At 35.4% G+C, this 25,962-nt stretch overlaps 2 protein-coding genes across 3 annotated transcripts; one reads left to right on the top strand and one right to left on the bottom strand.

Moving 5' to 3' along the window:
- Nucleotides 1-4,027: 4,027 nt before the first annotated feature.
- LOC127091724 (scarecrow-like protein 1) lies at nt 4,028-7,161 on the top strand. Of its 2 annotated transcripts, none has more exons than XM_051030407.1 (3): nt 4,028-4,197; nt 4,838-4,873; nt 4,966-7,161. In XM_051030407.1, exon 3 carries the CDS (start codon nt 5,006-5,008, stop codon nt 6,779-6,781), a length of 1,776 nt encoding a protein of 591 aa, XP_050886364.1. In that variant the 5' UTR covers nt 4,028-4,197; nt 4,838-4,873; nt 4,966-5,005; the 3' UTR covers nt 6,782-7,161. The 2 variants fall into 2 exon arrangements, with proteins under 2 accessions (XP_050886364.1, XP_050886363.1); XM_051030406.1 differs by having other exon boundaries at nt 4,085-4,247.
- Nucleotides 7,162-9,775: 2,614 nt separating this feature from the next.
- Nucleotides 9,776-21,126, bottom strand: LOC127092022 (small RNA degrading nuclease 5). The gene is made up of 14 exons (XM_051030796.1): nt 20,702-21,126; nt 20,465-20,524; nt 20,329-20,394; nt 17,553-17,686; nt 17,361-17,473; nt 17,040-17,168; nt 16,884-16,954; nt 16,364-16,423; nt 15,137-15,192; nt 14,844-14,904; nt 14,464-14,731; nt 11,840-12,021; nt 10,514-10,809; nt 9,776-10,122 (listed from the first exon to the last, which is right to left on the bottom strand). The coding sequence occupies exons 1-14, from the start codon at nt 21,011-21,013 to the stop codon at nt 9,999-10,001; spliced, it is 1,932 nt and encodes a 643-aa protein (XP_050886753.1). The 5' UTR covers nt 21,014-21,126; the 3' UTR covers nt 9,776-9,998.
- Nucleotides 21,127-25,962: the final 4,836 nt, after the last annotated feature.

Raw genomic sequence — 25,962 nt, 5'->3', positions numbered from 1 at the left:
AATGAATTACATATTCTAACAAAATTAACCTGAAATTAACATTGCATTTGGTAAACAATGAATTACATATTCTAACAAAATTAATTTGAAATTCATATTGCATTTATAAAGAAAAAAAATCCAAATTCTTAATTTATAAATAATATTTAAAATTCTCTAAATTTAAATTTGATAAAATTTCTACAAAATCCTTTTATTTTAAAAAATTCTTCAAAATTATCATTAAATAAATTTTATATTATATAATTTGATTTATCCTATAAAAACCACATTACTGGATTTTTTTTAAATAACCATTTTTTTAAAAATAAAAAACTTCAAATAATCACTTTTTCAGAAAAAATAGCAAACGAACCATGTTTAAAAAAAAAATCGCCACCAAGAGGATGCACCACTTCCTGTGGCACATGCACTCATTTCTTGGACTAAGGTTCCATAGCTTGTGGCGCATGGTCATGTGTCATGCCACTGTCTGTGGCGCATACATGCATTCTTTAGGAGCATGCGCCATTGCTAATGGCTACTATGTTTTATATATATATATATAATATATATATATATATATATATATATATATATTATATATATATATATATATATATATATATATATATATATATATATATATAGGTCATTCCCTCCCCACCATTTTCCATCCATCTTTTAATTCTCTCATTCAATTTTCTTCAAAATATCGTCTTATATTACCAGAGAAATGCTAATTTGATTTATTCGGCAGTAAATCCTCCGATGGAGACATTGGATATGGTGAAAGATTAGAAGAATTGAAAGGCTTGTTATGGTGTTCAACAACAATGGAGAACATCATATCTGGGAGTCAGTTAAAACTGACAATGATTGTTGTATTATGATGCATAGTTCAAATGCAATTATCCTGGTGGTTGTAATCGCATAGATATGTTGTTTAGTCATTTTATTTGTTTTTTGTATTGTTGTTTAAATTGTTGTAATCAAATGTTGTGATCTTTATGAAAAGAACGTTGCTTTCAATATCAAATTAAATTGTTACATAAAATGAATTACATATAAAAAGAAGACTAAAAATGGATTATTTAATTATGTTATGGAGTTTACTCCAACATTAGGACAATTTGTACAATTGTGTCCGGGCTGACGGCATGAACTACATAATCTCACCATTTTGTTCGTCACATCCATTTAGGTTCGGATACGCATGTTGTTAGGGCGCCCCTTTTTCTTTCTTCACATATTTTCATTGTATCAAATTATGTCCCTTTGATATGCAGGTCAATAATCATCATTTGCTACCACCGAAAATCTATTAATGTACACATTGCATAACTTTATAACTTTGTAAACGGAAAATATTAGGTTAGAAGGGTCGTGTGGAAAATATGAACATGTCGATATGACATAGGAGCAAGGCATATAGAAGGCTTGAAACTTTCCGTAATCGCGCCAACCTTTATTTAGTTCGACCCAATAGTATCCCATTGGCCTCCCCTCATTGTAGTTTATTGCATCATCTGTATTGAACCAGCCTTTACGACGGTCAAACACAGTGACCACATGTGAGTTAGCTCTGACAGCTTCCTCCTTAGTAAATTTCATAGAAGTTTCACTGAACAACTACCATGATTATAACACTGAACTTCATTTTGAACGTCTGATCTCAAACAGTAACCCTAAACTAAAATAGGTTGCTTTCACCACTAGAATATTATCGATCCACCTTACTGCATCTGCATTTGTCAATCTGATCTTTTCGTGGTAGTGTTTGAACGAAGGTTTTGTTAATGCATACCATGTGTTCACAACCTTCTTCTGAAGCGTGTCTTTGATCTTCCGTATGAAATTTTAAGTAATGTGTCTAATGCATTAGACATGCGTAGAAAGAGGATCTTGTCAGTCATTATCAAGGTTTTTGTATGCACTCTCAATAGATGGATGTATGTCTAAAATCAATCATAAGTTAGGTTTTGGAGCAACGTGTAATTGGTGATTTTTTAAAGAAAAAGAACTTCATCCACCAGCAGTCTCCCCTTCAACCAGAGCGAAGGTGATTGGAAAAATGTTGATGTTGTCATTTTGTGCCACTGGCATGAGTAGCATTCCTTTATATTTCCCATATAACCATGTTCCACCAGTTTTTTAATGATAGGTTTGTAGAACTCAAAACCTTTGATGCATGGTTCATAAGCCCAAAAGAGTCGGTGGAATATTCTATTTCCACTAACACAAGTCATGTATGGGGTATATGTAGGTAGGTTCTCCAAATTGCAACAGTCCCCAGAGCATAATGTTTAAGTGCCACCAGGTATTATGGAAGTTCTTTGTACAAATCCTCTCAATTTCCAAATACTCGTTCAACCGCGTTAGTTCTAGCTATCCATGCATTTTTGTACGATGGGGTATAATTGTATTATGTAATAATATGTGAGATTATTGTACTCACCTTCAATGACGAATCCTTGCTAATTGAGGTGTGTCATCAATGGAAGCAACGACATCAACAAATCATAAATGAACATATCATGCAGGATGCTAGACCAACTCAAAATTATATAAATTGGTATATGTCGGTTACAACGACACAGTGTGTGTCTAACCCAATGTATTTGATCGACCCACACCCAACGAGCTTCGTCATCATACACCCAACAACCAACTCTCGCCCAACAACCAACCCCACAACATTACCAAACCCAATAACATTCTCAACCTACCCAAACCCAACAACCAACCCCACAACATTACCAAACCCAATAACATTCTCAACCTACCCAAACCCAACAACCAACCCCATAACATTACCATATCAAATACACTCCACAACTAATTCATGTCACACACCCAAACACAAAATAAAGAGCATGACCTATACCCAGGGCCGGCCCAATCAATCTGGAGGCCCTGTTTTAATTTAATAAATAGGCCTAAATCTAAAATATATATATAATTTAATAATAAAAAAATACACTAAAAATTCAAAGTATTGTTTAAACTAATAATATCTTTTTAAATAATATATATTTTAAATTTTTTCATATTAATTAGATTTAAAAAAAAAAAAATAGGCCCCCAAAATTTTGGGGCCCAGTTCCATAGGGCCTGTTGCGCCTGTGAAAGGCCGGCCCTGCCTATACCACCAACAACCATATGCCACCACCACATCTTATTATATCACCGATGAGACATATGATTTCACCTCATCCTACCATAGCACCCAACTAATGTACACTCAAATATCACACCACCAAAGCACTCAAACATCACATCGCCAAAGCATTCAACCAATATATGTCTTTCAAACACCATAAGAACCATTAATATGTTTCCAAAATGATTAAATGTCACAATTCAACCAACTAGTCCGCCCACATGTAACATAACCAACACGATCCAACTACGACAACATGGGCGCGAAACTCAATTACGGTAGTGCTGACTACTGGGAAGATATGATCGAAGATTTGTTAGATGACACTAATATCTCAAGAACCTAACATCAACCACCTTTGGCTCAGGTGAATACTAGGAGACCCCAAACACCTCGGAAAAATCGTGAGACTTCGAAGGCAAGCGAATGCGCCGGGGTGTGAAACCGATGGACGTTACGATCGAGTGGGTCATTAAATCTCTCTCCAATCGTTGTGTAATTATATTTGATAAAATAATATTATAATTTATTTTTTATTAAATATTTTATCTATAATTACTTTGTTGTTAAAATAATTTTAACAAAATAACTAAAACAACACCGTAACCACTCGTAATGGTGCATGCTCTTGAAAGATACATGCATGACATGATACTTGACCATGCGCTATAGACTATAGCAACTTAGTCCAAAAAAATAAGAGCATGCACCATAGACAATAACGCATCCTCTTGGTGATGAATTTTTTATATTTTAAAAATGATTAGTTTAATTTTTTTTTTAAAAGGATTTTTTTATTTAAAAAATCTACATTTCCTCAAAAGACTAGATAAGTACAATTTTATATTCTTTCAATATCTATCTATGTATCGTTTCCGAAACGCTCCTCATATATTTAATTAATTTTATATGATTCGTTGATTTTCACCAAACAAACAAAAAAAATTATTAATATATGAACCAGTTTTAAGAGTTTTCCTTGATATAATCTCTATCACTTGGTCAAAAGCTTTACCTCAGTTTCTCTTCTTTTTCCTATTTCAATCAATTTTCAGGTTAACACCTCAACTAAATTGCTTCAATTCTTCATTTCTAGTTGCATCAGGTGCATACAAAAATTTCTACACCTATCTTACTTTTTCTTAACTGCTTTTTACTCTTCAATTTTTTCTTGATTTTTGCTTTTTTTTTGTTTGAATTGTAATTTTGAACAATATATGTTCATGTTTTTTTGGTTTTAATCTTTTTGTTTTGTCTTGTAATAACGTTGTTAGCGTGTTCCAGATTCTTCTTATGCTAAATAAAAAAACATGGTCATGGGTATTATCTCCAAAAAATGTTTTGTTTTTTTAACTTCAGTTGTGTTTTTTCATAGCAAGAGGTTTATTTATGTGTTTTTTCTGGCTTATGATTACAAAAAAAGATGTTTTTGGAATAATATTATCATGTTCTTTGCTGTGTTAAGATGGATCTTTTGTCAACTATGTTCATTAATGTTTGACCAAAGCTTACAATTAAATTTGATCAAAAAGGATGTTTGGTTTTAAACTCTCTTTACGTTATTATAGTTACTACTTGAGTTTGTTCAAAATCTTAGTGCTGATTTATGGATCAAGCAGGGACAAATTTAGTTCGGTTTTTCTAACAGAAAGCATCTTCTAATGTGTTCTTCTGCTTTTGTTTATCTTATTTCAGCAAAGGTGTCCTACAAGATTCAACTAGATTTCATCGGTGAGCTATTTCTTTAAGGCGTGAAAAAAATTGCGTAATGGATTGCAGAATTTATAGCGTTTTCGTGACTGATTTTCTTGTTTTGTGTACAGACTGAAATTTTATGTGAGCTGATTGAGTAGAAGTGAAACTATGTCGTTGATTATATCGTCGGAGTTGGCTGATGCGTCGTACAGGAATGCCAAACTGTACTCGTTAAAGGGAACAGATGTTGCACCTGGTTTGTCCTCCCATAATTTCGTTCCTGATAAGCACAGAAGCATGTACATGAATGAGTCTTACTCGAGTGAGAGTTATGAAAAGTACTTCCTTGATTCACCTACGGAAGAACTGATAGAACCGTCGAGTTCTGGTGTATCGGGAAATTCAATTCATGCTGATTGTGATTCTTACCAGATCAGAGCTAGTTCTGGAACTTCTGTGGTCACTGATAACCCGTTTGATACTTATGTTTCATCGACAAGGCTTCATGATGCCTATCAGTCGAACTTTGAATCAGATTTATTGGAAAACGAGAGCCCGGATTGCTTTGAGTTTGATGGTGAAATGCGATTGAAGCTGCAAGAATTGGAGAGAGCGTTGCTTAGTGACAATAATGATGATGACGACGATGATGACGAAAACATGTTTAGAACTGTACAAAGCATGGACATTGATCCCGACTTTGCTGAGTGTGCCAATCTCGTTCAGAACATGTCACATCATGACTCGCCAAAGGAATCCTTGTCATCAGATTCGAATCTTAGTACCAGCAGTTGCACCAAAGAAATATCACAAATCTCTCCCCGGACGCCGAAGCAATTACTTTATGAATGTGCTTGTGCACTTTCAGAAGGAAATGAAGGAAAAGCCTCGGCTATGATAGATGATCTAAGGCAGATGGTTTCGATTAATGGAGATCCTTCAGAAAGAATTGCGGCCTACATGGTTGAAGGGCTTGCGGCTCGTTTGGCTTCGTCTGGAAAATGCATTTATAAAGCTTTGAAATGCAAGGAACCTCCTTCTTCCGACCGTCTAGCATCAATGCAGATCCTATTCGAGGTGTGCCCGTGTTTTAAATTTGGATTTATCGCAGCAAATGGTGCTATTGCTGAGGCTATTAAAGATGATAAGAAGGTTCACATAATAGATTTCGACATCAACCAAGGAAGCCAATATATAACCCTAATACAAACACTTGCTTCTAGGCCAGGTAAGCCGCCTTTTGTGAGATTGACCGGTGTTGACGATCCTGAATCCGTGCAACGATCTGTTGGAGGCCTAAGTATCATAGGACAAAGGCTTGAAAAGCTTGCAGAAGTACTCGGATTGCCATTTGAGTTTCGAGCCGTAGCATCAAGTTCTTCAATTGTTACTCCATCAATGCTGAACTGTCGGCCCGGGGAAGCAATCGTGGTGAACTTTGCGTTCCAGCTTCATCACATGCGCGACGAAAGTGTATCAACAGTAAACGAACGAGACCAGCTTCTTCGCATGGTCAAGAGCCTCAAACCAAAACTTGTAACCGTCGTGGAACAAGACGTGAACACAAACACTTCCCCGTTTCTCCCTAGATTCGTCGAAGCCTACAATTACTACTCTGCTGTGTTTGAGTCACTCGACGCCACTCTTCCAAGAGAGAGCCAAGATAGGGTGAATGTTGAAAGGCAATGCTTGGCAAGGGACATTGTCAACATCATCGCGTGCGAGGGCGAAGAGAGAATAGAACGATACGAAGTTGCTGGAAAATGGAGAGCGAGAATGAGAATGGCTGGCTTCACTTCATCACCAATGAGTACAAATGTGGAAGAAGCAATTCGGGAACTCATTAGGCAGTACTGTGACAAGTACAAGATAAAAGAGGAAATGGGAGCACTTCATTTTGGGTGGGAGGACAAAAACTTGATTGTTGCTTCAGCATGGAAGTGAACATGAAAATAGACATTTGAATCCTTTAACGTGTGAGCCGATGTCACTATAATCCGTAAATTTTCAAAATTAGAAAAACACACTCGAATGTGTCTTTCGTTAGGCCGTTTGGTCTCTCGGATGTGTCTTCTGTTGTTAATTAGTTTGATTCTCTGATGTGTCTTTCGTTAGTCAATTTAGTTCATAAAATTACTGACAAAATACATACTTAGTGACATGGCTTCACATTTAGGGATTAAATGATTGTTTACTCATTTTTGTTATAGGTTGCTTGTTTAGTCTATGTATGTGTTTAGTTTGTGGTCCATGAGACATTGTAGTATATTACAACATAAAACAGTTATGCTTAGGTTTGTAATTAAATTGTTGTTTGCTTGTTACCATAATTTTGCATTTCTTCTTTTGAGTAACTCGTTCACATAAAGAGCTAACTAGTAGCATGTGGTAGTTATGTTTATCAGATAAGTTCTTACCATATGTATGTTTGTATACAATTTAAGATTTTTTTTATGATCAATGAAGAAGCTTAAGTTGTTCATGTGAAGACACACGATTCATAGATAATCATTGAAGAAATAAGAATATATTTGTTCTTATTGGATCATAATTGAAGTTTAAAAATTGTACGTTACTAATTGATGTGTTCAATGTAGGAGAAACTTATTAGACATCAATCTTGTTAGCATTTTCTCAAATATGAGATTAAATGGCTTATCAACCTGTTTTATTGAATGAAGCACGGACACGCCGAATATATCACCAACATTGACACGGCGATACTGATAATAATTTTAAAAAATAAATAAATTATATAGATTTAATTACTTTTTTCTTATCATATATTTTTTTTCTTATTCTTAAAATTGGTTCTTAGAAATTTATATATAAAAATACAAGATTAAACGTACTCACCAATACAACTCAATTTTTTTTTATACTCACAAGTTGAATGAAAAATCTTGCGTTTGTTAACTTTCCTATGCATGGTCGGTTCTAAGTCTGGATAAAAAAAAGTTGTGCTAAGTAATTGATAGTTAATATAAAATCTTGTCAAACTTCTATAATATGATTCAATTATAAAATAATGTGAATGTTAAGTCGTTGATCCTTAGATCAACGAGAGAGGAAAGAGACAAAGTCACAAGGGAGTGTCACATATCTAGTAGTGGAATGAAAGATTTTTTAGTAAAGATAGAGTAAAAAAAGATTGTTTTAAAGAATGGTTTAGATGTAAAAATATCAAAATTAAAAAAAGTATAAGAATGAAATCAAGAAGGTGGTGAGTGAAGAGAGAATCCAAGATTTTGACGAATTATATTAATATTTAGAGACCAATGAGGGAGAAACAAGAATAAAGTAAGAGTTGAAAATAATGAGTAACAGTAAGGCGGCGGCTGGGCCAGAACACATACATATTGAAGTGTAAAAATTTCTTAAAGATAGATGTATTATGTGGCTCACCAAACTCTTTAATAAAATTATGAGGTCAAAGTAAATGTCAGATGAATGAAGAAGAAGCATTTTAGTTCCAATATATAATAAGAACAAGAGAGATATACAAAATTGTGCAAATTACTGGGGGATTAAAATTATGAGTCATACAGTGAAGTTATGCGAAAGAGTAAGAACGGAGACTGAGAAAATAGACTCAAGTCACTGAGAATCAATTTGATTTTATACTTGTAAGGTCGATCTTGAAAGTGATTTATCTGCTACAACGTATGATGGAGCAGTATCGAATGGATCAACAAGACTCGCACTTAATTTTATTGACTTGAATAAGGCATATGATAGAGTGGTCTAGAGAGATTTTGTACAAAGTCCTAGAGAAGAAAATGTTAGAAGTGCATATATTTGAGTTATCCAAAATATGTATGAAGGGATATCGATTAATACACAAACACATGATAAAGAGAGAGAAGATTTCTCTATTACAATAGGTTTGCATTAAAGTTCAACCCTAAACCCCTGCCCTCAGAACACATCCAAGTGGTAACACTGAAATGCATGTTTTTTTTTGTTTTCACCACTAGTATCCGATCCACTAACCAACTATTCCAGTTTAGAGTCAATTCTGACATCAAGTGGTTCCAGCCTTCTCCCGATCGCAATTGTCGGGGATCAAACCGTGGTCCTCCCCTGAACCAACTAATGATTTGTTGAGATGCATGTTTTTTTGTAGATGGTATAACTCTACTTAGAGAGTCGAAGGAAGATTTAAATGAGAGATTGGAGACTTGAAGAAAAACTTTAGAAACACGTGATTTTCGCCTAGGCAAAAGAAAAACGGAGTATATAAAAAATTTAACAAAAGAAAAAGTTTTACTATCCTATAGGTGAATGGAGACAATATCATCAATTCACACTGTTTAAATATCTTGGATACATGATACCAAATGATAGAAAAATCAAAGGGAATGTAAACTAACAAGTTCAAATTAGATGATTATAAAGAAGAGAGAATTTTATCGGACTACAATAAGACCTACAATATTATACGAGATATAATATTAGACGATTAAGAATCAACACGGGAATAAAGATTATAACATAAATGAAGATGTTGCGTTGGATGCGTGATAAGACTAAATAGAATTGAATTTAAATAAAAGTATTATAATGTTAACATATCACCTATAAAAAGATAAGATGGTTGAAGATAAATTTAGATGATTTGGACAGAAAACCTATAAAATGAAAGTGAATCAAATTGAAAAATGAAACAAATAGAAGAGAAAGACCTAAAGAAAACTATAAGAAAAATTATTTTAAAAAATCTCAAATGACAAAAGTTAACCCGTATAGTGAACTCCATTTAATATGGGACAATGCTTGATGTTGCTTTCCAAGTTGTACGGAAGAAAACTTACTTTTTGCAATTGAAAATTATTTACTAAGTAGTAAAAATCAATGTATGACCATAAACAAGTTTAATTTGAAGAACAATTGTAAATCTGGTATGAAGGGAAAAATATTCATCGCCACAAATGCGAATGACTAAAACAATGAATAATTTCAGAAAAAATAAGCAGAATCAAGTACAACGCTTAAGGACTCCGATCTTCAAAATTTTCAGGATATTGTCAAACACATTAGAGTTCTTGCCATGTGACCTAACAAATATTTACATTTAGAACGTAATAAAAAAATACGGCCAATCGCCACAGGTTATAATTTATAAAAATCAGCTTTAAGTTCATTTCAAATTCTTCTATAATCAGTGTTTTACACCTACAAAACACAAGGCTACTTCAGCTCTAGCTTGAAACTCTTGCAAGCTTTCCAAAATCTTCTCACGACCAAAATTACTTTCACCCTCCTCCATAAGCATTTTCCTCAACCTTTGAAAAAGAAGGGGAAAAAAGGGTTAAAAAAACTTTCATCCAAATCATCATAAACATGTTTGAAAAGTAAAACCCTAGCTTTGCAAGTTCAAGATCTCTACTGATTGAAAATGAATTAGCCGAATCCTCTTGTATAATTACATCGAATTGTAAATTTAAATCTCAATTATTGTAGGTAAGGATTACAATTTAATTAGACTCTTGGATTAACTTCTATGGATTGCGGATAGCTCAAATGAAACTCTAATAAACGGTGTGTGTGTGTGCACGCGCCCACATATAGCACGTCCTCAACTTAGTCCGAGGTTACTGTAATGTGAATAAGGTATAGCAGTAAAAACAAAACAAACATAGAATAATTGGACGTAAAAAGGCATGCCTATCTTACCTGCGAACAACTGCTGTGTCTCCATGACCGGTGCAAACTATCATCATAGCATTTGTTGGTAATGACTTATACAGTTTATGAATTTTATTATCCATGCGAGTAACAATTTCCTTCACTTCAGAAGATATATTCGGCTTGAGGCCTTTCCCGTTTGAATTATTCTTCTGACATGTATGTAATGCAATCATCTCTGCAATTTTTTTATTCAAGCTATCTGAATCCTCAGCTTGTTTCTTCAAGTATGAGTCTAACTCTGAAAACTGAGTCCAGATGAAATGCACCTTTTCATTATTCAACTGAAACAAATATGGCAAAGAAACAAATAAGGACCATTTGTAACTGATACTCAAAAATAAAAACACTTACGAATATAGAACTTGTTTGGATTGACTTATTTGAGCTTATCTACTCTTCAGACATAAACACTTGTTAGCAAGATTGTTAACTCGGGAGTTATTGTTTAAACTATTACGAGTTTATGATTTTAGGTTATTAAAACGAATTAACTCGCATGTAAACCCTCTTTTTTGCAAACTCTTATACGAGTTCAAGTAAGCTCAGATAAAATAATAAACTCTCAACTTTACTAGTTTACGATTTTAAATTGCTTTGACCTTGAAATATAAAATTTTGATCAATATTTATAGATATTTGATTTAGTTGTTTATGTGTTTTAATGTATATCAGCTTTACAATGTAAACTCACGTGTTTAGTGTTGTTGTGAGAGACATCTATTATCCCTCAATATGTTTGTTGCTTTGTGAAATTTCATTTATTTAAGTCGTTTTTTTGGTTTGTTTTAAGTTTTAACAATTGTAGATACTTAAGTTATGTAGTTTGATACAAGTTCATGATTATAACACTTTATTATGGTAATTTGGTATACTTTTGCTTCATTATTAAGTTGAAATTTTGAAATATTGATGAATTTATGATATTAGATTAAGTATAATATCATGTATATATTAATTTCAATATTATTTTAATGAGGTAAAATTGTTCGAACGAGTCGAATCCACCTAGCCAAAACGAGTTGACTTAAAGTCTCAAGTTTAACAACCTTGCTTGTGAGACTGCTTGGAAGAGCTTACGAAAACAACTGATGATATTTCCCATAAACTCTACATAATAACTTATGAATACAATGATATTTCCATAAGCTCTACACAATAACTTATGAATAGAGCTTATAGCTTATATAAAAATTATTTGACTTCATTGTATCTTCAATTATATAGAAACAGCTTATATATTAACACTTATATGATAGACGCTCAATAAAGTTGAATATCAAAACAAGATCATAGCAATAAGACATTTGTTACCTCCTTGATGGTTTTTGCAAGTGCTTCTTCATCAGATATCACTGGAATTGCATTAGAGGACTCCGAGGCAAATCGTTTTACAATGGATATGTCATCAATCATTGAAGAATTTTTGCCAGACTCACTCAAAATGGAAAGGAGCTTTTTGCGCATAAAGGATGGAGGAGCACCAAAGTCAGGCCCTGTTTCAAGAGTAAATGCCAAGAGCATGTCATAACAGTTATGCTAACAACGTGGCAAACCATGTGAATATATAGGGATAATACTGAAACATATATAAACAATAAATAAACAAAAATTAAAATAATACTTTCCCTGCATTCTAAAAGTTTTTAGTCATACATGAATCATGTACTTCAGTACAAAATTGTCCATCATATATAAGATAGTGAAACCACAGTGATTGACAAGCACGGTAAAGCATAAACGTATGGAATACGGTTTCCTCAAAGGTAATTTACTGAAGCATGTTAACCTAAAAGGGTAGTTCAAAATGGTGACTGATAAGATGCAAAAAGAGTAAGAAAATATCACTTATATATCACACACATGGTTATGTGATATGGATGGACTATAAGAACATGCATTTCTATTAATAAAAACAAGACAACTATAAATGACAGAAAATATTTAAAACTAAGTAAGTGTTAGTAACTCCAAAATAAGGAATTGGATAAGCTAAAAGATTTGAAATTAGGCAGGAATGATGAAAAACAGAAATTTAATTGCACCCAAGACTTGCTTCCCTTGTGACACAAAATCTTTTGACTTTTCTACATCTTTTTCATCATAAAAAAACTTTCTAATTTTTAAAGATTCCTAGTTCCTTTACCATTTTCTTCGATAATGAAGAAAGAAAAATGAAAGAAGCAAATGATCATCGATACTTGAGTAAGAAGAAATTAAAAAGTCATAATATATGCACACAAAAAAAGATAGGTTTCAACAGAAAAACTGCAGATGACGCTAAAATATCCTTTCATCAATCATGTATACTGACAAACCATTTAAATCAAAACCAACCCTTAGTTTTCCTTGATCTCTTTCAACATCAAACTACTGGACTATCTTCCATATGATCTACCCACTTATGATCGCTTCTATGGATCTTCCTCACACATTCCAAACCATTTCTATTGTCTCGTGAATACTCATCCATAATACCATCACAGCATTACAACTTGTTTCCTTGTTGGCTTTGTATTGCCTTTTGTTTTTTTTAATAGGTAAATCTTAGTAAGTTAGTAGTTATGTTAGTCTGCAGAGTTTGAACCCTATCTTTCCTTCGATGTTCCTTAGCCCGCCAAATGAGCTATCTACATGGGAGGCACAGTAATTCGGTTTTGTACAGCCAAATGGCCAATCACTTAGTCCTATACAATACAACATCTGAGTTGTACATATTTTCCTTTAGAGTTGGGTAGTACTTTTCTATCACAAATTACACCAAAAACATTCTTCAATTTCAATTCTATCCACCATATTTGAATACTTTGGTTGCTCCCCTTATTGAGCTATCATTTGTACGATGGACCAAAAATACTTTAATCATGACTCCAATTTTCATATCTATAGCCGAAATGACTATGCCTCCCAATAAACACACATTTAAGAATACTTGTATTAATCCAAATCAGGCGTAAGCCATGTGCTTCCAAATTTTATATTCACCATTCTCACATTCTATCTCTTGATTATCTAACAAGGCCTATATCATCTGCAAAAATCATGCATGTGGCACCACCTCTTGGAATTAATAAAAACGTCAGTTCATAAATACACCTCACAAATATGCATCGATGATATTCACTCTGAATTTATAGCAAAAAGTAATCTGCTTTTAAAGTAAAGGCAAACAAAAACCAATTGATATGAAAGATGAAATAATGAACACAAATTTTGTCAATAAATAAAATAAAATATACATATGAATGGTAACAGCTCTGTACTCGATGATCTGTTTGAGTCCAAATAAAAAAAACAAAATCAGAATTAGAATATCTCAGAATTTGGATTGGGCCTAACTCATCCCTATAAAACCGGCTTGTAAGGTGAGGATTGTCCCCACTTATAAACACAACACAGGCCATATCTCTAAGCAATGTGGGACTAAATTCACCCCTTCAAAGCCAACACAATGAAGGTGTGGACCGCAATTAAGGCGACTAGGGTCGGACCGCAATTAAGGCGGAAAGTCCATCACGCCCCCTCACGCTTGGGCCTCAATGAGCCCGAAGCGTGGACGATGCGGAAAGTCCAACAATGGATCTAGGATAGGCTCTGATATCATCTCAGAATTTGGATTGGGCCTAACTCATCGCTACAAAACCGGCTTGTAAGGTGAGGATTGCTCCCACTTATAAACACAACATATGTCATATCTCTAAGCAATGTGGGACTAAATCCACCCCTTCAAAACCAACACAATGAAGGAGTTGGGGGCTGCAATGAGGCAAGCCAAAGAGGCGCAATTAAGGCGACTAGGGGAGGACCGCAATTAAGGCGGAAAGTCCAACAGAATATTATTATATTAAAACTGCATATGCATGTACAGAAAACCGTAATTAGTTAAGTAACATTCATACAAAGCTTGCAGAAATAATGCATGTAGAAGAGTTACTTGCCATTTCTGATCTTCAATACTGCCAATTCCATGGTAGCTCTAGCATCTTCAATGCTGTCATGTCCATTCCCTGATTGCTGTATCTCTCTTGAAAGAAATCTTCTGGTAAGAAACCGAAGAGCAGATTTATGGGAAGACCCTCGGGGGTGTTTGTATAATACTGCCGTGTCAATGATCAAGTCATGTGATATCTTCAATGCTAATAAATCATTTTCCAAAGAATGCCCAACAAGAATAGTTTCTTGGTAAACCAGTTTCTGAAACTCTCTCTGAACATGGGAAGGAATTGTGGTTATGTCAGCAAAAAATATAGTTTCAACTGAAATAGCTCAGCACTAACAACTATTTGTTCCAGAAACAGATCAAGTCAATTGCACAAACCTGAATGTCAATCAGACTTGTTGTCACCTCATCTAACATCTCAGCAGTTATTCCACTATATCTGCATGACATCCGGCAAATTTTGTTCAAGTTAAACAAAAAAGTAGACCATAGGGAAAAAAACTTTCCAATTTTCCCTTGCTTTTCTATTTTAGAATTTTTTATTCTCATCGTTATCTTTTCGCTTTCCTTTCATACATAAAACAATCATATAGAGAAACATTTAAAGTGTAAAATTCACCCAGCACACACATAACTCAAAGTGGGGGTAAAATTGGAAGAAAACAGCTCACCTTGTATTGTAATCAATGATAGGATTTGAAGGTTTAACCAATTTATCTAACAAAACCTGAAAAGATAAAAAAAAAAACTAATGATTGAATATAACTGGAAAAATTATAACATTGCAAGTCAATGTTCCCAATTTTGATGAGTTGAGTCTCAAATTGTAAAATGGTTAATAAAGTTCTTAAACTTGTATGTCAGACAGAATAAAAGACGCCCAAAACAGAGCCATGGACTTAAAATGGATTTAGTACTGCTACAAAAGAGTCTGTGCAGGTCTGTGATGTTTGTTAAAGGCTATAAAATACACAGCTTCCTCTGCGGATGGTCAGACAGAATAAAAGACGCCCAAAACAGAGCCATGGACTTAAAATGGATTTAGTACTGCTACAAAAGAGTCTGTGCAGGTCTGTGATGTTTGTTAAAGGCTATAAAATACACAGCTTCCTCTGCGGATGGTCTGCTGCAGCCTTTGCAATCCCTTCTTAAGTTTGGCAGGACAGTTATATTGAACTTTTCATTAATCTTCATAAGCTTCTAGTTATAATTTTTTTTCTAAGTTTCCCTGCCAAAGGGAATAGAAGTGAAGTGTGATGATGTTGCGGAACCTGACTATGCAACTGCCAATATGGAAGTTACTATGGCTTGAGAGAGACAGCACACAGTAGCCGGTTAAATGATAAACCGTCATATAGAAGACGCCACATGTAAAGATCAGTCTGATCTTAGTATTGAGAGTTCTACATTTGATGAGATAAGGCATGAAAATGAGTTTATAAGTGGTGGGAAGTGAGGATGAGTAAGGCCTAATATATAATCAGAGCATATCCAAGATATTTTGAGCCACCTGCTGTCGACGCACTTGGGTCACACTTCAAACGTCCAGTCCTAGGCATGTAACTGTGTGAAGTGTCCCACATTAGATGAGAGATAAGACCTAAAAATAAATTTATACGTGGAGGGCAGTCCACACCTTATATAGTTCCTTTCATGATGGGGAGTGCTCAGACTACAACTTTCAAGTTCAAAATGCACAAGTAAAAAATGACATTCAATTTTATACATAATCCAATGAATATAAACACATCGAAACTAACATAACATTCAAACTTGATTAGTGATAATAATTTTTTATTTTTTGAATTTCTTTTTTAAAAAATAGCTATTCATACTAAGGTCAGTAATATTTTCCTACATTCTACAGAAAAATGTTCAAAACGAAAATTGGTGTGTACCTGTCCTTTGACATCCACGAGAGTAACCCTTGTCAGCTCAAACCCCTCACCTGTTATGCACTATGCATAAAAACAAGACAAATAAAAAAACCAAAAAGAAAGAGAACGAGATTGACAAACATTACATCAAAACTATAGAATACCAAATAAAATTTCCATAACTAAATTTGTACATATAGAGAGATTAAAGTTATTAAAAATACTGTGTTCAATAAAATCTGGGTTAATGAGAAATTGAAAGTTGTCATTGTATGATTTTAGTCATTATTAATTCATTTTTCACATTGAGAAATTGAAAGAAACCCCTATATTATCCCACTAAGATTATGACACGCGGTCAGCCAATTTAAAAAGGTTACTCTCACTCATAAGCAAACACTTTAAAGCAGGAATATCATAATATTAGCATATTCCCCTAAACATATTAGTCCACTCCCTCTTACTGACAAAACAATGAAAGTTCATCAATTTTATCATCAACAGTAATTTTATTAAACCAAAGAGATAGTGATTGATTTACCATCTCACAATCAACTGCTAACATCTCATGAAAAGGAGACCCCGGAGGAGCGGGAAGAGTAGAAAGAAAACCTGTACAAAATTGGCAATAAAAACCGTTTAGTATGCAACTGGCCATAAAGATTAACATAAAATTGGGTAGAAGAATTAAAATCACCTGGCTTATTAACAGGATATCCATTCTCATCCAGATCTTTCTCTGTTAGTGTATAGTATGTAACAGGGAAAGGTATGTCTTCAGTAAGCTCCGTGAATGATAGATTGAGCGTAGCACTACAGCCTTCTTCTGCACAAAGACGTCACATGTTTCATACAGAGACCAAATTCATATTGTTATTAACTTATTGCTTTAAAATTGAAAACGATGCAATGGCGTTTACTTGCATTTGCACTGACAGGTTGTAATATTATTTTAGTTAAAGTACATAGAAGGTGATCTAAAAATGAATCCAAAATTCAAGAAAATTATTCTACAGACCTTGTTGTGATGTCTGAGTAGATTTTGGTGTAACTGAACCAGTTAGGTCCCTTTTTCTTTTCTGCCTGCATGTTAGTAGTGCGTCTATTGTCTGCATATTATCTGATACACAGCTAACCAAATGGAAAAGAAGTTTAGTGCAGAGACACAACGTTTTGAAGGAAAAAACAACTGAATGCATTTTCAACAGACCTGAGAGCAAGGACTGGTCTTGGTTTGCCACACGATTTTTTTAGATTAGGAAGCGTTCTGGACAGTGACAAGTACAAAGCTGCATCCAGGCCTGGCATATAGAGCATAACCACTTTGTGAATAAGAGGTTTATTCTGCAAATCATGAGAGTGTTGTATTAGTGATTGTAGTAAAAAAAAATATTTGATATGCCGTACGGGTCTAATTTGATGGTCTAACACTATTTTCTATTGATGGATTTGGATTTAGCCTATCTCAACTGTTGGAATTTCCGCCTTAATTGCGGTCCACCCATAGTCGCCTTAATTGTGGCATTTGTCTCGCCTTCATTGCAGCTCCCAACACCTTCATTGTGTTGGATTTGAAGGGGTGAATTTAGTCTCACATTGCTTAGAGATATGGCATGTTTTGTGTTTCTAAGTGGAGGCAATCCTCACCTTACAAGCCGGTTTTGCAGGGATGAGTTATGCCCAACCCAAATTCCAAGATGGTATCGGAGTCTATCCTAGATCCATTGTTGGGCTTCCCGCGTCGTCCATGCTTCGGGCTCATTGAGGCCCAAGCGTGAAGGGAGGTGTTGGAATTTCCGCCTTAATTGTGGTCCGCCCCCAGTCGCCTTAATTGCAGCATTTGGCTTGCCTCATTGCAGTCCCCAACACCTTCATTGTGTTGGATTTGAAGGGGTGAATTTAGTTCCAAATTGCTTAGAGATATGGCTTGTGTTGTGTTTATAAGTGGAGGCAATCCTCACCTTATAAGACGGTTTTGTAGGGATGAGTTAGGCTCAACCCAAATTCTAAGATCAACCCTACAAAGCCGGATTGTAAGATGAGAAATATCACTCACTTATAAACTCATTTTCAGACCATATCACATCCAATGTGAAACTTTCTCTAAGGTTGATGATCATTCCTGGCTAGACTATCTTTATAGCAATTTTGATAGAAACCAGAAAATCCAGTGTAATAAAACAGTAACAGAAACAATTCAATTGGTAGAAATGCTTGTCTAATATTGATGAGGAAGTAGAAAACAGTAGAAAGGGAAAACTCTCCCTAACTACCCACAGAGCAAAATGCTCCACAGAGAAATACACTCTCTGCCGAACAGAATGCAAAACAAACTTCTCCCTGCCCCTTACCCCCACTCTTCCACTATTTTTATAACAGAAAATGTAATTACACGACTCCCCTCATTCAGACGCTAATGCCACATCAGCAGTGGTCCCTACTTTCTATTTTTTCTCACGTATACCTTCCAAACTTTAGGACCTGTGACTCTATCAAATTTTCTCCGACTTCACCCGTGTCCCTTAGTTGCCTTTCCATCCTTTTATTTATTTGTTGTGGAGCAATACATTGTTTTCTTGTAAAGGATAGAGCTTAGTAAGCTTTAGCTTGAGGGAGACTATTAGAATATAAAATAGTATCTTATAATGTCCTTAAATATTACATTGGAGTAACTTATACTCTGACAACAAGAATCGTGACTTCATTTAGGGATTGATTAACTAACTCGTATTTAACTTAAAGCTTATCAACATTGTCTAACTTTTTTCTAAATTTAAAGACACACATAACTTCACTTTAAAAAGTATAAAGATTAAGAAGACTTATTTTTCTTACATCAACAAAAAACCTAGGCATGTCAGATAAATCATGGCAAAGCCTGTTAAGATTCCCCAAAATTATAATAAGCACAATACCACTAGGTTGCATAGTCTGTAATTCAGAAAATCTCGAAAGAATGAAGATATGGAACGTTTTACTATGAAATATAGTACAGTACAGTACAACAATAAAATATATAGTCTCACTACGAGTGGAACAGAGGTTTGCTATTGAGAATGCGCACTATCTACACTGTCATTCTTATTTGGTAAGAAGGATGGGAAATTCCTTTACAAGTTTAAGTAATTCTACTAAAATTGGAAGGTGCTTATAACTGTTCTTTGAAAATCATCTACCGAATGGGATCGTAAGCCTTTTAAGCAAGGTTTTCTACCCTTCACATAGATCTTCTACCCTTCTTTAAGGCTCCTAACAAGACAATGTGAAGCATGGGTACGCCATTCTAGGCAAAGTACTAGTACCAGGTAGGTAGGTATTGGGACTGGTACGCGTACGGTACACAAACGGTAAGCCCATACCATTCTTTTTCTTTTTAAGTTGGTACGCGCACCGGTACGTGTTTGGCACGCGAACCCGACTTTTTTTTTGGATGGTACAATTTCAAGCGTTTTTTAGTGGACCAAAATTAGATTTTTTTTATTTTATTGATAAGTATTTCTCTTTTTCGAGATGAATAAGATCAATTTGATGGAGCGTGTATTCTTGAAGTTGTTAATCTTTCTCTCGATAAGCCTATATTAGAAGTCGTTCTTTTTAATGATGTTGGAGAGGAAAATCTTGATAAGCAGTCATGATTCCATATATTATTGACATTCGACACTTTTAAAGTGTAATTTTTTTATGTTATTGCATAGACATTAACTTTTTTTTGAATAATTTTTTTTTTTAATTTTGATGTTTTGTTGACATTTGAACAATATAATTCACTTGTTATTTTTATAAGTGTATTTTAAAAATATTACGCTATCGTACCCGTATCTTAATTTTTTTTTAAATGGTGTATTCCGTACTCATCATACCAGTACTGGTTTCGGGTGCGTGCCCGTACCTATGCAACGCAGACAAGAGCTAACCCCACCCAATGAGCTAAACTTAAAATTCAGCAAGTACTAGAACTAAACAATTAGAAAGAAAATGATTGGTACCTTGATAAAAACCCATGATGGCATGAATCCTTCACCGAGAACCCAAGTTACAAGTCCTTGAATGTCCTGTAAAATGCCAAAGTCATGAATATTACAAATTAAAAATTCAAATAACACAGTGTTGGTAAGAACCTACAGAGAGATTCAGAGTTGATCTATCTTCTTCCGGTGACTTGAAAACAACATCCGCTTTAGCCTGCAATAAGAGAGTAAACAACTCCAGTTAAATACATGAAGAGACACACAAAATTGCATTCACTTTCTAAACACACAAAAAGAACAAAAAGGGGAATTAATTTCCAAATAACGTTGGCAATAAATTAAACTAAATAGAAAAAATCAAAGAATATGTATTCTATTAAGATATATATACCTCGGGGCCATAAATATCGTAGAAATTGGTGCACTTGTTAGACGTAGAATCATCTTCATCAATGGAAGAGAGGGATTCGTATTGATTTTTTGAGGATTCCATTTTCGCGGAAGCTGCTACCGGGAAGTGGCGGTTGTTGCACCCCGGAAGTGAGCCGCGGAGAAGAGGAGGTGCGGCGGAGTTTAGTTTGTTAGAGGGGTTTCGGTGGAGGTAGCCGTCATGATTATGGTTGTTATTGTTACTGTGAATAACGAAACGGGTGTTTTTTTGGACTGGAAAATAATTAAATAGCAAACGCAGAAAAATAACCATATGCCCAACCTAGAGCGAAAAGGATTAGATTTCTTTTGTTAATCATAGACCTAAACATTATAGTTACACCTCTTTAAGTCGCATTTTCGAATCCACTTAGAATTGGCAATTATACTCATATTACCCACAAAAAATACATATAGAGAAATAATACGGATACACATTTACCTTAGTATTTACCGTACTTAAATTATATATATATATATATATATATATATATATATATATATATATATATATATATATATCCAAAATCTTAAGGCATTGGGTCTATGGGTCTTCTTATTTATAATGTTTTCTAACATTCATTTTTTCATTTGATGTGGGACTCATACTCACACTTGAACCCCAACAATCTCACGCACACTTGAACTGCAACAATCTTTCCTACAAGTGTGAGAGTTAACTAGGATTTTTGATAGAGGAAAATGCCTCTGCAAACAAGTTAAAGTTAAAGACATGTTGGATTTGTGATAACTTGTATGTAGTTTTAGGTCTCAAACGAGGAGAAATTTGGATTTAGTATTTTTGGAATACTGTGGAAACATTTCAACCGCAGCAAATGCGTCGAGAAAGCGGTTATTTGGACGCGCATATATCACGTTCGATAATGATAACTGCTTTTTGAGTTTAATTCTGAAATGACACGTGGAGGAAATGCAAAATGAGAGTCATGCATGCTTCTACGTGGCAAAAGCTAAAGATCTAAACGTTGAGAGCAGTTATGTCTTACTAGTATATATATATGGATTTTATTTGTAGAATTGAGGGTATTCATTTTACTACAGAATCTCACGTACACTCAAAGTATCAACGTTAATATAAAATAGTCTTCATTGAGAGAATGTGTGAACCATAAAATATCAAATCTTTACTTTAATACAAAAGTCTTTCAATTCAATTTACTTTTCCAGTCTAACTACTTTCGTTTACATATTTTTCAGTCTTTTTTTTCGCTTTTGCTTTACTGCAACAATCTGCTTTATTCCTATCGAAACTATATTTTCACATTGCCACTATGATTATTTCGACTGAGTCGAAGTAGCGTCCTTTCTTAAAAGAAAATTATAAGTTAAGAATATTAGCACAGTGTCCTAGGATTCACTAGTCGATCTTGCATGCAACCTTTAATTAAGAGACTAGTAGTTGTTTACGAAATTTCAGCGTAAACAAATTGGTACGCCCAATGGGCCCCGTGCTAAATTTTCTAGTTTGGATACGTATACTCTAAAATTTACTTTACATTCATGAGCATTTATGGGTTGTTTGCATGTGTTTAAGGAGTGGAAAGTCTTTGCCAAAAATGACGTGCATTTATGTAGACAATACTAGTGCACAGAGTAATCCCTAGAACATGGTAGAACAATCAGTCATGTCGACAGTTGAGGATGCGATTGTATCAACAACTGTTAGGATAACTGTTTCGACAATGTCATTAATGCCAATTGTATCGGTGTCGTCACAAGGGATAACTCCCCCATCACACTCAGAAAATGCCCTATTTAACCCTACGGTCGTAAGGCCTTTGTTTGGTTTTTCTATGCCAATCAATAATATGGATTACCTTTAAGGCATACCAACGCTGATGATGGTTGACTTTCATACTAACATGTCCAAGTATAGTGACAATGCAGTGGCAACAACGCCATTGTATAACCATCAGAATGCATCTGCGTCGACCATTAATAATATGGGTCGACTATGAGGGATAGGTTATATCCCTCAGACAACACCATCATTGAATACCACTTCTATGATGGTTATGGGGAAACAAATGGATGAGAGTAATCTAGAATAGTAAACATTATCACCCAGAAAATGGGGACTATTTTCAACCCACTAATCACAAACACAAACCAAACTTATGAGTTACTGGCAAACCAGATGGGGCGAATAGACGATTTCTTTGGCACACCCCATATACCTTCTCGACCAACTCCCCAAATATCGAATGAGGGGCATGTAGAAATGTCTGAAAATGGATTGGTTCAGGATATTGTAAGACAAAATCAAGGGCTTCGATATGACCCGGACCCAAATAGGGAAGAAATGGAGTACGTGGCTCAAGTCAACCCCATACCCCTAACAATTCACAGGAACCAGGATGCAGATCAAGTCCTTTGAAATGTTCAACAAAATAACTTTGTTGGGCACAATAACATAGCAAGTGTGGTCAAACATATCTTGGCCCAAAGTGGCCTCAATGTGGGCCTTCACAGACCTAAGTTCGTATCTCCTTTGTCAGAATATGTTCGAAAAACATAATTATCCAAGGTTTAGAAAGTACCCAAGTTCACTAAGTTCTTTGGCGACACAAGTGAGTCGACGGTCGAACACGTCGTCAGGTATCAAACTGAAGCAGGCGACATAGCAAACAACGAGAATCTGAAGATAAAGTATTTCCCAAATTCTCTTACAAAAAACGCTTTCACCTGGTTCACTACATTACCTCTACACTCCATCCAAACATGAAGTCAGTTGAAGAGGTTGTTCCATGAATAATTTTACATGGGCCAATCAAAAGTAAGTCTGAAATAGTTAGCTTGTGTTAGGCAAAAAATCCCTAAATCCATTGATGATTATCTCAACAGGTTTAAACTTCTTAAAGCAATGTGATTTACGCAAGTCCTTAAGTACGAACTGGTTGAAATGGTTGTTGAGGGCCTAGACTACTCAATTAGGAAGAAATAAGACACTCAGTACCTTAGGGATATTGGCGCAATTGGCAGATAGGGTTCACCAAGTCGAACGCTTGAAAGATGAAAAAGCCACAACAGATAAGTACCAGAAAAAGGAGAAAGTTGCTTACATTGAGGTAGACGATTATTTGTCTAATAGAGGCGACGAGTATCTCGCAGAGAGCGAGGTAAACGTAGCTGAGCTTAAGTCATGGTCTTCGTATGTATGTAAATTGTCGAAGCTGTCGAATGGGAAGAATCTCGTTGAGCCTAGCAAGAATAAAAAAATTATCGCTAAAACTTACACTTTCGACATAACAAAATGCGACTAAATATTTGATTTGTTAGTTACAGATGGACAGATCATAATGCCTAAAGGCTTAAAAACTCCTTCTATCGAACAAAGGAAAAAAATATTTTTTTGTAAGTACCATAATTTTTTGGATCATAAAACGTCTTAATGTGTTCTTTTAAGGGATTTAGTTTAGAAAGCTTTGAATGACATGAGGCTTCAGTTTGGAGAAAAGCCAAAGTCAATAGTGAAAGTGGACTCCGACCCTATGCAGACCGAAGATGCTCACTAAGTTGAGCCCCTGGAGATTATGATGGTTGAAGCCACAAAGGGCTTCAATATGGAAGTTAACAAGGGCGAGCAGATCTCTGCTATTGCCGATTCTGAGATGCAGACGGTCTACCCCCAGGCTGAAGAGGGGATGATTGACTTTTGGGAGCGCTGCAAGCTCAATGACTCCAAAATGATATTGTGCCCAAAGTGTAGTGCTTTTTTTGACGAAGAAGTGACAAAAAAGAAAGAGGGTACCATGAGGTACAACCCTAGGAGAGACAAGGGAGGAAGCCAAGCTGCTAGGTTCGCCTCGAACAACCGCGGTGACCCTTGCAGAAATGAAGAATACAGTAGGCAATTTAGACAACCTCTCTATAGGACATTTCGCCTACCAACAAATGTTCCTGAGAGAAAGTGGGTGAAACCCCTCAAACAGAAGGGGGCGAAGCAATCAAAATGGAAAGAGGTCGACCCTAAAGTGGGGGTCCAAGATCAAGGCAACCACAAAGTCCATAAGGAAAGGTTTCACATTCCCCTAACTTATAAGGGTAACAACCCAATGACGCATACCTAATGGAGGTGTCATCAGAGGAAGAAGAAGGCAAAAAAAGAGGAATTTACTAACTGAAACCAAGCCCCTGAGGAAAATCACCTCTCAATTGTGTCAAAGGCTCAGGAGAAGCCTTACCCAAAGGAACCAATCGAGAAGGATAAAGGGGAGAACAACAAAAGGTTATCTATGAAGGTGGCGTAACACGCTAAGAATGGCTACAAGCCTAGGGCGAAAACGCTTGAGTACTCGCCTCAGTCAGACAATGAGGCACCATATTACACTTCTCAGCCAAAGAAGGAAACACCCAAGTACACGCCTCAATCAAAAGACAAAGAGTCGTAGTACACACCATGGTTTGATGACGAGATGGTCAACGATAATTAATTGCGGCATAGTTTCAATTTTACTTGCGGATTATGATCGAGTCTTAGAAGTCTCCAAAATAGGGAAGGATTATATACAAGATGAGGCGCCTAACCAGAAGCCTCTCTTCTACTACATCATGAACAATGTCATTTTTGAAGAACAGTAGGCTATCTTTGAAAATTTTGACCTGAGGATGATGTATCATTTGAAACCATTGTTCATCAAGGCCAACGTAGATGGCATAGCCGTTAACAAAGTGTTTGTCGCTGGCGGTGTGGCAGTCAACCTGATTTTGCACTCATTATTTAAGAAGACGGAGAAGACTGATTAGGATATTCAACCCCACAACATGGTTTTGTCTAATTATGAGGGCAAGACTAGCCACATTCTAGGTGTAATTCAAGTGCACTTATCAGTTGGCTCGACTTCAAGCCTGACTTTATTCATGGTGATAACATCAAACGCAAATTACAATTTACTACTCGTCCGTGAATGGATTCATGGCATAGGTGCGGTGTTGTAGATGTTGCATCAGAGGGTGGCCCTCTGGCGAGACAATGGCATTGTCGCAAACATAGAAGCCGACCAAAGTTACTACAAAGTTAAAGTTGGGAAGGTCGGAAAGAAGGATTTCCATAGGAATCTGGCGAAAATTCTGCCATGCTACGCAACAAAGGAGGTTTATACCTTTGAGAAGGACTCTAACTATTCCCCGAACCTACACCCCAACTATGGGTTCATATGGGACAAAGAGAAGGCAGAAAGTCAGCCTGTCAAGGGAGAAAGT

This window comes from Lathyrus oleraceus, chromosome 6, assembly GCF_024323335.1.
Source record: "Lathyrus oleraceus cultivar Zhongwan6 chromosome 6, CAAS_Psat_ZW6_1.0, whole genome shotgun sequence".
NCBI lineage: Eukaryota > Viridiplantae > Streptophyta > Magnoliopsida > Fabales > Fabaceae > Lathyrus > Lathyrus oleraceus.
Note: the sequence above shows the minus strand (reverse complement) of the source record. Positions and strands in the feature narration are given on the sequence as shown.

What these genes read in the sequence shown, in the direction of transcription:
- LOC127092022 (XM_051030796.1), bottom strand. Translation starts at nt 21,013, where the DNA reads ATGGTTATTTTTCTGCGTTTGCTATTTAATTATTTTCCAGTCCAAAAA. An exon ending in TACTCAGACATCACAACAAG is followed by an intron (nt 17,169 to 17,360) that starts GTCTGTAGAATA and finishes GTCTTTGTGCAG; the next exon opens with AAGAAGGCTGTAGTGCTACG. An exon ending in TTGCAAAAACCATCAAGGAG is followed by an intron (nt 10,810 to 11,839) that starts GTAACAAATGTC and finishes TATTTGTTTCAG; the next exon opens with TTGAATAATGAAAAGGTGCA.
- LOC127091724 (XM_051030407.1), top strand. Translation starts at nt 5,006, where the DNA reads ATGTCGTTGATTATATCGTCGGAGTTGGCTGATGCGTCGTACAGGAAT.